Source organism: Sceloporus occidentalis, unplaced genomic scaffold, assembly GCF_023333645.1.
Source record: "Sceloporus occidentalis isolate IW3139 unplaced genomic scaffold, rSceOcc1.0.p SCAF_5, whole genome shotgun sequence".
Lineage (NCBI taxonomy): Eukaryota > Metazoa > Chordata > Lepidosauria > Squamata > Phrynosomatidae > Sceloporus > Sceloporus occidentalis.
In genome coordinates this window covers 146,878,831-146,892,439 of record NW_028316985.1, presented here as the reverse complement: position 1 = coordinate 146,892,439, position 13,609 = coordinate 146,878,831, and the positions used below count along the sequence as shown (strand labels likewise).

The following is a 13,609-nucleotide window of genomic DNA, read 5'->3' as shown; positions in this document are numbered from 1 at the left end:
CATTAACCAGTATCACATTAACAGTGATATGTAATGAGATGGAAAGAATCCTAAAAAATAAGAGTTGAACTGAAGTCAGATAACCATCTCTTGTTTTATTTTTTTCTTTAAAATTGGTATGTTATTAGTCAGTTTCTACATTTTTCCAGCACTCTGTACAGTCCTCAAAAGGAAATAAGCAATGTCCAATGTACAAAGTAAAAAACATTAAACTAGAAAAATCTGAATAAAATGGAGCAAGTTGCTGGCAAGGGAACAGTACAAATTAGTAATTAGACATCTGAAGTGCAATACCACTGCAGTGAGGATGAGTTAAAGAATGAAATAAAAATACTCTATTTTAAACAAACATTATATATATATATTTATATAATTATATTTATTTATATGTATATATATTTTACAGATTAGACTCAGTGATATCTGCAGGATTGTAAAAACATATTTACAAATAATTCTTCTTTTTACACATTTCATATACATCAGCACCATAGTAAAAACAAAAACGAAAGCCCAAGATATTAAATTCTTTTATTACTTGGTCCCATTTTAAAATATTTGGAGGAAGCTTTACAAATATGACGGATTTAGAGGCTTCATCACCAGAAGAAACAGCAATTCTTGTACTTTTATCACAAAAGTGAATAAGTTTTATTACCTGTTAAATTTTGTGCAGTCCAGAGCCCTGATACTGCAATCATAGTATCACAGTTCAGTGCACAATTACCTGGGAGTAAGCCCCATGGAATACAGTAGAACCTACTTCTGAATAAACAAACAGGCTTCCACTGTTCGTCTTTCTATTGTTTCCCTTGCCGGGAAAGAATAACTCTGTCTGAGACTGAGAGAGGCAGTGAAAACAGACACTTGGCTTTTATCCTGTGCATTTGTATGGCAAAGGAAATGGTCATATCTCTCTCATCTTTACCTGACTCTACAACACTCCAAGCCCTATTCTTTGTTCTCCAACTCTCTTCAATAGCTAATATCTATTTCTGCTCAGAATATTTGTGGACTAAAATCTTCTTTGGATCTTCAGGGCACAACTCTCCACTGATGCTAAAATGAGGATTGACTTTGGCACACAATATACTGAGTGCATGGCAAAGGCTTTATCAGCCAGCAACTGCTTCACCACATGTCAAATCCACCAGTGTGCAAGTACATTCATCATTCCTCATTTTGGCACAGGCTGAAATTGCATTAAGTGGCACTCCATCCCACTACATCTAACTCTTATAAGAGTCAACAAAATGTCACCCACTAATTTCAGTGGAAAATGTGCTAGACTACTATGGGGGAGCTTGAGAGCCTAACTATGCATTACATTGAATCCTGATTCCTTCCTTATCACTGTTGTGGAAGAAAAATCTCTTCTGGGGGAGGTTATTTTAAGTGATTAAGTGATGGTGATTAAACCCTCCTCTGCCTGCTTCCTTTTCACTTCAAAAAGAGCATTCCATTTCTTCCCATGGAGTTGTGTTTGCTTTTGATGCCTTGCATGGGAAGTGGGGAGGGGGCGGGAAGGAGTAAAGTACTCCTGCTTCTTCTCCAAACAACATTCTTTGAATTTGCCTAGAGGAAAAAGTATCCCTGGTGTTTGATTGCATGTAACATATAATCAGGTCCAAATAGATTCATGGAAGAGGATCCATCTAATACCAAACCTGTGTTCAACTTGCAGTGACATCACATCCCCCTCAACTCCACTCTTTAAACACTGATGGGGCTAAATAAAGCATTGCAATTCAGTTCTAGCTCTACAAAATAGTGGTACATAGAATTCTATTTGACCCTTACTTCTGGAGTGCTCAAACGCTTATGTGTCAATATTTGTAGAAGTTACCATGATGGAAGATCTCTTCTTCCTTATTTTGTTTTCTCATTGAGTAGCATAGACATTGTAAAAGGGCTTGGTATTATCATGTACAAAGAAGGGAAAAGGTAGCATGGTTTTGAAATATGTTAAGCAAAAATTTGCTTCCAACCTGCTGAGTGTTGATGTGTCAACACTGATGCCTAAGTAAAATATGAATTTATTGATATAGTTATTGGCCCTTTTGTTTGACCTTTAGACCAATTCCCCCCTGAGTCCCTAAGATTCAGTTGAACAGAGACTGCTTGGAACATCATGTTGCCCACTTGGGTAGCCCAACTCCATACATATAACACCCATTCATCTTCCACTTCCAGGGGGAAAACCTGCTAGACACCATCACTTTCAAGTACTTAGTCATATCTCTTTCCTTTTCAATATCTGGTTGTTCTTGCACCAATGTCTTTGGTGGAAGCCACCTCAGATAACAATACAAGTATTACACAGCACTAACTTGCTTTAAAGCTCTGTATTTCCCCCCCTAAATGAATGAGGAATCACTTAGTTATAGAGAAAATGGGTAACAAAGGAAGGGCAAACTATCCAGATAGGACTATTTCTGCACATAAAGAAGATCTGATAGCACAGTAAATGGATCCATTCAGCTGTGGCTATGTCCAGTCATTGCCATATTCAAACAATCTTGGTTTGACTTCCTGTTAGACACACAGGTACATGAAGAAACTTGGTTGTTTGCTTAAACTCATTGTTTAGTGCCTGTTCTGACCTGTGTAGCTTGTACCTAACATCTCCTCTGTTTTAACTCAGGAAGCAGCTTCCTTTCCCGTGTCCTGAAAGCTATAGCAATTCCAGCAGAACTGAGCAGCAAGGTGCACTGTTGAAAGACAGCCAGTGCTTTCCCACACCAAAACTAGTTAGCATTTCTTGCGGCCCTTGAACAGAAAGTAGCCATTTTGGACAGCCTCTTTCTCTTTTTCTCTTTCCCACCTGCAGCAGGTGTGCTATGGCATGGAAACCACTATGGAGATGCAGGTAAGACCTTCTTACTAATGTTTTCAATTCCATCCATGCCTCCTACAAACAGCCAGAGATCAGCTTGCTTTGCACAACTTCAAAAACAAAGTGAAGAGATAAGGATTGGCAACATTCTGCTTTCCTTTTTTGACCTCACAAAGCTTTGGAACTGTATACACAACCTATCTGCTATGGATTTCCAAACAACTCATCAAGTTCTTGCATCCACTCATCACCTGGTCCACCTTTAATGATGGAGTCTACAAGGTCTGTGCCCTCTGCTAAGTTTGGAAAGGAACCTCCACTCCCTTCATTATTATAACCATAAGATATGTCCTGAGTGGGATTCCTTTCATATATCTGACCTTGGTTGCTCTGAGTGAAGTTTCCCCCTGCTATATGTTGTACAGAGGACTGGTTAAAACCAGTCATAGTAGGAACTGCCTGACCTATTGTAGGCATAACCATTGCTCTGGCTGGGTTGTTGGTTCCTTGTTGTCCAGTGAGTGGTTGTAACATCTGCCTTCCTATTGCTGGGTTGAGGGTCCGTACTGTTCCACTTGTATCCATGACAGATTGGCTAACACTTTGTGGGAAATGTTGCTTAGGGAGCCTTGGCTGACCTGACTGCATTGGGTAAGCAGCACCATTATTGAAAGGGCCAATTTCACTGCTAGTTCTTCCAGGGATACCTTGTAACCCTCGTGTCTGCCAGTTCTGTGCTCCTTGTGGGACGGAGCTCATCATGTTTTGAAGTCTAGGAGCTTGAGGTCTGGGCAGCACCTGACCCACAGGCCCTTTCATTTGCTGATGTTGTTGAGATATGGCAGAATTCACCAACATGTTGGGGCCAAACCCACTGACCATGCCAACTCCTTGTGTCACAGTGGGCTGCCTTGGCCCCTGATTTGGGTTATGTGACAGGCTCATGCTACTTTGGTTTGGATGCTGCAACATTTGGCTCATTCCTGTGTTCATATTGTACATTCCCGATTGGCTAGTTGCAGGGCTGCTATAAGGAGCCATTCCCATCTCAGACTGGCCAGCTGCAGCAGACATAGGCCCAGTGTTCTGGGAAGTCCCCATCGTCATCATGCTGGTGTTTTGGGACATCATTCGGGATGTCCTCATGCTCTGGAGAGCTGCCTGGTTTCTTACTGCTGCTATATCCTGTGGAGAACCTAAAATAAGAGAAAGGAAATAAATATTAAAGTATAAATTTGAGTCTAATATAGAAAATTGCAGAAATCATGTTTTGTGTTTTAATTGTAAAGAATATTGTTTGGATTTGATTCCTGTCAGCTGCCTGAAGCTCCAACACTACCCTTAAACAGAAGCTGCATTCAGTTTGCAAGGTAGAACACTTACTCTGTACAGAATGCTATCAATACAATGAATACATTAATTTCCTGCAAGATCCAAACTGTGGCTTAAAATGCAATTATTTTATACAATAAGCATAATTATAAAAAAATGTAGGATATGAAGAGCAGCAGAGAAATTCAATTGATCTTCTAAAGCAAATCAAGTTCAGGCTAAACCAACCCAGCTGAAATGAAACTAGGGAGGTTCTGAAGCTTCAAAACAGCATACAGTCACAAGACAGAGAAGCACTAAGGAACTGTAATTCCACTGATGTGATGGGAGATCTACACTGGAATCCTGTATCATATTTTACTTAATATATGCGTAGCAAAGTAGCAGAGGCACTTAAAAACCCTCTTAGTGAATTGGGAAGATGTATACTGGTACACCAGCAAGAGTGTTTTATCAGTGAGTGATGTGTGTCAGGCACTTGGCTGGCTCTGCTATGTAGTAACATAACAGCCCTCTACTGGATGTGTGAGTTACAAAACTGCCAAATTCTAATTCCTGCATATGTAAGTCCACTTACAGAGATGCAACACTGATAGAGAATTCTGGTCATATTAATTTGATCTCTCTCTTTCTTTCAGACAGTTCCTATATTTGGTGTCATTCTAACGAGTATTCCTAAACAGTGTTCCAGTTTTGGAAGAATATGGTTTGTGTTATAAACTGAGGATGAGACTAGGCAATATATTCAGCATATTTTTTGCAGAAGTGCCTCCTTAAAATGGTGAAAGATATCTGTCATAGCACATAATTTTCCTCATTTAAGTATCTTGTATTTAGCATCCTTTGCTTTGTAATTCAAGGTATAAAGTAAATATGGGCTTTATTTGCAAGTATAATTGCTCAGGCATGGACCTCTGATGACATCCCTTGGTGAGAAGCAAGATGAGTTCATTGCAGAAAGTCTCCTGGAAGTGTTACTTGACCCAGAGGCCTGTGCACACTGTCTGGCAACAAGGCCCACTAAATTCCAAAGAATGTTTCTATAGTACCTAAGCAGAGAACTGCACTATTTGTTCATGTAAATGCATTTATTATGTGAGGAGGAGATTTTACAGAATATCAATTGCACTCTTACATTAAGGTAGCAGTCTTTATTATGCTTGCACTGGTCCAGTGAAACGAACCCAGGGTAGATGTTTGATTATACACACTACAATCTAAAGAAACAAACTGGCTCATAAGGGTTGAACATATTCATAACAGGTGTTGTATTCGTAAGTAAACCTCATGTTGATAGAAAGAAAGACTATTCTCTAAGCATTGTTTGCATGTATTATTCCATTACTGCTGATGCAGGCTTTGCTTACCTGCTCTCATGCATTGCCATGAAAGGGGGAAAATAGAACCTAGTAGTAAATGGCCAGCTTGGCATAGTGGTTTGAGTGCTGGACTATTCAACTCCCAGCTTGGCCATGAAACCCACTGGGTGACCTTGGCAAGCCACTTGCTCTCAGCCTCTTCTGAACAAAGCTTGATAAGAAAACCCCGTGATAGGGTTGCCTTGCATAAGTTGGAAATGACTTGATGGCACACAACAACAACAACAACAACAACAACAACAACAACAACAAAGTATTTGGCCTCCTTTGACATCCCAGTAGCTTGTGCAAAGGGTGCACTGAGAACTTCAAAGAAGAACTGAGATCAGTGCAACTGCCACTCAGCAACCAAGGCTCTGTTCTCATGGCCCTCTCACTCTGGGAGATCCACCAGTTTCCATCTGTAGAAGATTAAAAGAGAAGCCTGTCCTAACTGGCTATTGCCTTGTCCCTGCCCAATGAACTTCTCAGTGATGTCAAAGCATAGGAAGGTGGCTTATAAAAGTATCAGGCAGCTAGTCTTATTAGCTTGGTATTGTTTACTGACTGGTAGCATCTGTCAGAGTTCTTTCCCAATCTTATCTTAACATGCCAGAAATCAAACCTAGGACTTCTTTTTCCATGTAAAGCCTTCTGATCACAGAGATGTGCCAGAGCTCTAGCTGGGAAACCAGCAGTGGCAACACTAGGACCACAATGGGTGACAATCCAGAAGAGGGTGATATGAAGTTGGGCCCTCCTCATGCTGAGCCCCTTTCTGGCTGCTCATGCGGGTGGAGGTCTCTTCACAGGGAGACCTCTACTGCTGCAGCAAAGGAGAGGGCTGAGTGATCCTCTCTTGGCTTTGCCATGGCAGCAGAGGCCTTCTCAAGGGAGATGTCCACTGCCGCAGCAAAGGAGAATACTGAGTGATCCTTTCTTGGCTTGCTGCTGTGGGGGAGGCCTCCTCATGAGGAGAACTTTGCCACCACAGTAAAGGAGAGGGCCAAATGCCCCTTTCCTGGCTTGCTGAGGTGGTGGAGGCCTCCTCATGAGGAGAAAGCCACTGCTGCAGCAAAGGAGAGGGCTCAGCACACCGTTTTGACTACTGGGCAGCACCCTCTGCACTGGGTGACACTGGGGTGGGGGTGTCACTAAAAATCAGAAGAAAAATCCAGCTTATGTACAGACACTACATGTCAACAACTGGTTATGTCTACTTCAGTTCAGCAGTGACCTATGGTAAACATGTAATTACAGTTAGCCTTATTTGCTGTGATAATCACAACATAAAATGCCTTATCATGCACATTTACTAGGAAATAAATACTACTGAATTCAATAAGACTTATTTCCAATATTTTTGCATAGTTGTGCAACCTAAGATACTTCCAGAATTTGACCCAGACATCTTGTTAGCTCTCGTTCCATACTGTTATGCTGCAAAGATGGTATTGTCTTGGGATATGGGGCTGATTCAATTTTGACTGCAGTTAGCAGCCAGTCTGGGACTGCATGTCATGGAAAGTGGACCAAATAGGCTGATAATTATGCAGGCATTAGTTAAAAATCTATTTGGCCATTCAGAGTTGAAAAAGAAAAGGATGGTCAGACTGTTAGCCACCTGAGAAACTCTTTAAATATTTATATTATCTTTCAAAACTAAACTCACAAAAATAGAAATGTCAGATGCAGAGAGGCTAATCAATTTTTTTATAGCTTTGGAGGCATAAGCGAATGGATTTTCTATAGTGTTGTTACTGATTATGTCTATGGGAAGAAGAAAAATGTGTTTTTTGCCTGGACATTTAAAACAGAGATGGTGTATTAACGAATCAATACTGTAAGCACATTTTATTCCACCTTGGACCAATGATGAGAAACCAGAAAATCATATGCTTGTTAAATTCTGCATCCTGTCAGATAACTGAACTAGGTATCTTCCTGATGAGGAGGGATGTAGAGGGATGAATGTGTGTGAGGGATTATTGATTTTTGGAAAGCAAATATGCTCCCATGTTTATCACCTTTTATTTAAAAATAATTGCAGGAATTTTGATTATGCCAAAAGTTCATTGTGGCTTCAATTCAATACAGTGCTGAATAGACAAACCTGAAAAAAGCTGAGCTTTCATTTTTCTTCTTTTCTTCCTTCCTTCCTTTCACCAAAAGGACAAGAAAGCACCATCAAATCTATTATACTTTTGCACAGTATAATAGATTGAAACAAAATTAAAAAACAACTGTGTTTTTCATTCATTATGCACATAAAGCACTCCCCCAGTTGAATATGATTCTAACATTTATGTGTCTTTGCATAGTTTTCTTTTTTGCAGACTTCATATCTAAGTTTAAGTTTTCCTTCTTGAAGAAATTAAATTTACCCCTTTGCAGACCACGCCAACAACTGTGTTAAGATATGAACAACTTGGAAGAGAACTATAGCATATGTATACTACACATATGTTGTTGTTGTTTGCCTTCAAGTTGATTCTGACTTATCAATACCCAGGAAATTTATGTAGGGCAGCTGCATGAGTAGTAAAACCACAAATAGTGTCTTCAGTACAGATATGGCTCCAAGCAGAGGCAGGTAGCTAAGGGCTCATTCCCACTTATAGTATAATCCGAATCCTGATTTGTCTTCACTCCGCGTCGGTAATCAATTTTAAAAGGTCCCCTGCTCCCATTATAAAGAGATCTTTTCCAGTATTGGCAACAAAATTGCTTTAATTTGATACGATTGTCGTCCCCATTTGCACTGGTCATGTGTCAATTATCACAGCAGACTCCTCCCCAACATCACCGGGGCACTCTCCCCCACACTCCCCCGGAGCACCAGCTGAGGACCACCACAGCTGAGGACACCAAGCTGGGAAACACCTGTGCAAGCTGCGGCGGCGTGGCTCCAGCATAGGAAGTGTGTAGAGTGGAGGCAAGTTTAAAAGCCACCTTCCACATTCCCCTGGAACACAGGCAACCACAGCTGTGGATGCTGAGCCAGGAAGCACTAGGGCAAGCAGTGGTGGCCTTTCCCCTTTTAAACCCTCATGGGAGCTTGGCTTGGGGCTGCATCCACACTGCAGAAATAATCCAGAGAAGGGAGGAAGGGAGGGACCCGGGAAGAGAAGAAGGAGGAGGGGACACATTTTTTTTGTTTTTTCTACATAAAGGTAATTGAAAAATCAATAGAATGGTTTAGCAACTACTTGCGTTAAGTAGTTCCTTGATCAATCTATCAATTTTGATTACTTTTCTTTATTAAAAAAAAACACCTACCCAAAATAGAAAGGCAGCACTGGGTGTATGAATGACATCTCTGGGGAGGGATGGTAAATACCCCTCTGCCATCTGTCCCTCCCCTCAGAAAGAATCGATTCTGATCTGTCGTTCCCACTAATGCAACTCGCTTCAGAATCAATTCTTCAGAAAAGAATCACTTTGCAACTGCTCTCTGGAAAACCTGTTTTTTTCATTTGCTTCGCTTTATCACCACTGAAATTGATTAAATAAGGATCGGGATCAATTTCAAGTGGGAACGAGGGTCATATACTCCGATCTGCAATTAACTGAAAATTGTAGTGGGAATGAGTCCTTAGAATGCATTTGACTCTCACCTTGAAACTGATTGACTTGTTGCACAGGATAAGGATTTCGCTGCTGTTGCTGGAGATGCTGCCGAGGCAAATGCGCCTGCTGTTGTTGTTGCTGCTGCTGCTGCAAATGCTGAGAACAAAGGGAAAGAAAAGGAGTTGGGAGAGAAGAGAAGGTTGGCGACTGTTAGGACAGCCAAGAGGAACACAAACACTGACATTGTTCCCTCTCTAGCAAGGTGCTCTTGAATGGCAAGTGCTGTGTGGAAGTGGCTGGCAAAGTGAGCAGTAAGTAGACTCGTGTGGATCAAGGACTCTCGGCGCGCAGTGCACTTTTTGATTCCAAGCATCCTCTGTCTTTTCACAGCCAATGGCCCTCTTGGCTTCCCAAGAATCCTTTAAGACTTCTATCCAGTCCAGGTGGAACAAATAGGTAATGGGAGGAATGTGTGTAGCTATCTCTTGAACCACACTTTGGGTGCATCTGCATCTGGATAATACGCAGAGCTCGGAACCCATAAATTACAAGCAATATAATGATCTATCTTCCTCCTTTACGCAAGGAAGACATAAGAATGCCACATTTCAAAATTAATCAAATGTATGGGAATTAAGCTGCATTACTGGTTGACAAGTAATGCTTGTAAAAGTCACTTAAAAAAACTTTCTAGTTTTTACTTTTAAATGTCTTTTTATAAGGATTTTGACAGGAATTTTTTCATCATTTTTTCATCCTAATCTTTCCCCCTCAAATTCAAAGTAACTAGGATCTAATGAAAAACACAACCAGTAATACAATGAATTATTTCTGAAGTCATAGTAACAACAAAGCAGTGAATTGCTTTAAAAATCCAACAACCCACTATAACTACTAAAGGGAATTAATTGCTTTAATAAGTTAATTAACCAGTTATTGTGTGCTGGGACTGACCTAGTTGCTGTTTCTGTATAGCTGCTGCCTTCCTTGTCCCAACAACACAAGAATGAGAGAGGCATGAGAGAAGTACAGTGGTACCCCGGGATACGAATTCACCGCGTTACGAAATTTCCGGGGTACGAAAAAGTTACATTGGAAAAAACTGTTCCGGGTTACGAAGAATTTTTCGGGTTACGAAATTAATTTTGGCGCGAAATTCAAATCGGAAGCCGCGGCTAGCGACTTTCCAGCGCCTTTTCGGGTTGCGAAATGTATCGGGTTACGAACGGCGCCGCGGAACGAATTAAATTCGTAACCCGAGGTAGCACTGTATGGGGTTGTGTGTTGGGGAGAAGCATCCATGTACAAATATAAAGTAGTCTTCTCCAACCCGAAGTTTCAACGGCAATGCTGTTTAGGGATGATGGCACATCTAGAAGACTTTAGGTTGGGAAATACTTGCATTAGGAGATGAAGCACTTCATTTGATAGGATCCCCCTAGTTTTAAGCTTCTAGAGCTCTATGGGAATAAACCACAGGGGAAGGAGAAACTGCTGATCTCATAGCATAAAAACAACCACTCTTCTTCCTTATTTTGCAAGAAATGAACCTTTTAGATTCAAGACCCAGCCTCTGAAGGCCATGAAATACTAGTGAGAACTACATTAACTAAGAGGTTACGCGTTGGATTATTTAATTTTGCATTCTTTACAGGGTGCACACTGTATTGTAGGGTACAGTTTCTGTGCGGAAGTCACATTGTCTTGGGGAGAAAAGTAGAATAAATAGGTGTGGGGTTTGTTTGTTTATAAAATTGATGGGCAAACAGCATAATTTCTGATACTGAGCTGTTGTCCTCTTACTTCACACATGTAAGCTATCAAATTATGCAAAAATTATCACTGAAAGTGACTTACAGTGCCTAAAAGTACACTTGTAGCCAACTTTAGTGGTTGTGTACAAAGGCCCTGATACACTTGAAATGCATTTGCATGTAAAGGTATTGGGTTGGATGGAGACATAGCCATACTGTGCCCTGAAACAGAGAGGCCAAATACAGCAGTGGGGGACCATGTTGGCACAATTCACGCTGGGACCGTGGCAACCACAAGTGCCCAATCTCAATTTGAGCCACCACCATGTTCCTGAACCAGGTTGCTGGAAGGAGTGGATTCTATCTGCTCTTTCTTGGTCTGGTTCAATGTGGTTTCTGGCCACGTTTGGGGCACGTGTCACGTAAACAGCTTGCCCCCAACACAGCCTGAAACTGCATCATTTTGCCAGTGTGTTTTGGGCCTAAGGTCCAAAACACACTGCAGAAATAATCCAGTTTGAGACTGCTTTAACTGCCCTGGCTCAATGCTAGGGAATTCTGGGAACTGTAGTTCTCTGATACATTTAGCCTTCTTGGTCAGAGAGATCTGGTGCCACCATAAACTACAATTCTTAGGATTCTCTAGAACTGAGCCAGGGCAGTTTAAGTGGTCTCGAACTGCATTATTTCTGCAGTGTGTTTTGGACTCGAGTTAACTTAAATCCCATTGATTTCAATGGGCTACTCTAAATATGTGGGTTAACCTGGATGAAATCTATTTAACATATTAACCCACAGATTAGCCCAGCCAAATCCACGTCAGTTTGGGGTGATTTGCCTTGCTTGCCCTCTACACCAGAAAAAAAATATTTTAATGTCTAAAACTGAAACTGGAAGAAACATCAGGTCCTTTCTTAGTCATCCTGGAAAGTGTCAGTACAATGCGCCAAGGGGAATGGACCAAACCTTAGCACATTTGGCCAACCTCACTATATTGGTTCTGCTCTTACTTGATTTCATTCTTAATACCAGTTAGGGTGTAAAAGAGATTTCTCCCAAATTAAAATGCTTTTATACTCTGTTGAATTTTTCACCATCTCGTTTAGGGATAGCTTATGTCAGTGACCTGAAATGGCTTTTAATTAAATCTTAAGGCACGTTCTTGTCTTATGAGAATGGTCTAGGTGCTGTTCCCTAATTGCTCTGTGGACGCTGCCCATGATATTATAACAACAAAAGAAGAGATTAACAGTTTGAAAAGAACAGGGCTGACACAGGGTATTTTGCTACCTAAGGCAGAACAGTAAATGAGACTTCAACCAAGTCATGGTGCATTCTACCAAAGGATGGCAGTTTATTTTAACACTTGAGACAGAAACTCCCACAGGCATATCTCGCTGGGGATAAAAGCATAAATGTGAAGGCATGGGGGGGAAATTGGAAAAATTTGGGAAAAAGAAGGGTGGTTTCTGTGATGACCTCCCCAATATCACTTTCCCCAGAAAAATGGGGGAGGGAGAATGGATTATGGAATACTTTCTTTTGGAATGATCAGCTGAATGTTTAAGACAAAGTCTTCATATATTAACAACCCCAAATAATTTCTGTAAACTATTTAAGAGGGAGACGTCTATGTAAGACCACAGTATGTACAGCAGTGCTCCTGGAAGTGGTGGACATCCCTGAACCAATGGGTGATGATGCCTGGCAAGTTTCCAGGCAAAAAAGTAACAATTGTACTCCATGGGCACAAATTTAGTGTTGGTTCCTGGCACACTGGGGAAAAAAATTGCCAGTCCCTCACATTAGGAAGCCTGAGAAGAACTGACGTGCAGTATCCAAACATTACAATTGTTCGTGTTGGTTGCAGTTTCTCCATTCGTTTTATGGTATTTAGTATGTTATGTCTGTTTCACATGATGGGCAACTAATGGACACAAATTAATTTTCTCTGCTTTACTAATGTTGATGGTTTCATCTGTTTTTATTGGGGATTTTTTTGTCTGCACATCAAACTGACAAAACCAAAGCGGTTCCTACAGTCCAGAAGTTCCTTAGAGTTCAGATTCTTGTACATCCGTTTGTAACAAAACAATAAAACAAACAAATAAAAAACACCAGAATATTACATATTAGTCTCAACTAGAATAGGCCATTTAATCAATTGTTGAATGGTGAATCCCATATAGGTAAAGCCCACTGATTTAATGTGAGGACTAACCAACAAAATTCATGCCACTTTTTCTAAAAGTTCAATTTGAAATTATTTTCTGAATGAATGTACGTTTACTATATCAAACATGATAATTATATGACAAACCAAGTTAGATACAATGCATTTTAAGTTCTTTAAAATAAGAACAAAAGTGACTTTGCAATTGATGCTAATATTTCATTTGTCAATATTCTGAAAATTTCTGGTTTTTTCCTTGAAAACAGTCCCCCCATGGCTTCAAAATTTCTGTAAATTTTATAGTTCCAAGTACATGAACCATAAACTGAATAACTAATGATCTGTATCTTTTAATAACATCCAACAACAACTTCCTGAGGCAGTCATTTCATTCTGTGATTACCAAGCTCGCCAGGAATGGAATATAAGTTGGAGGTACTGTAATAGAAATGATATTTGTGTGTTTCTTTCTTTTCATTTGATCTCCTGTGGTCCATTACTAATTTAATTCAGACTTGTGTGAAGAAGCCATGTACAAATAAACAGTTTATGGTCTCATAAAATAATATAAGTACCAGCTCCCATT

At 40.4% G+C, this 13,609-nt stretch overlaps 1 protein-coding gene across 1 annotated transcript in view; it reads right to left on the bottom strand.

Annotated features, from left to right (window-relative positions):
- Positions 1 to 420: 420 nt before the first annotated feature.
- MAML3 (mastermind like transcriptional coactivator 3) overlaps positions 421 to 13,609 on the bottom strand; it is a 384,133-nt gene continuing 370,944 nt past the window's right edge. Inside the window, exons 4-5 of the mRNA XM_089525771.1 lie at positions 9,144 to 9,252; positions 421 to 4,032 (exon numbers count right to left, since the gene is read on the bottom strand). Coding sequence (XP_089381897.1) covers positions 3,041 to 4,032; positions 9,144 to 9,252 — 1,101 coding nt within the window. The 3' untranslated portion in view covers positions 421 to 3,040. The remainder of the gene's footprint in view (positions 4,033 to 9,143; positions 9,253 to 13,609) is intronic.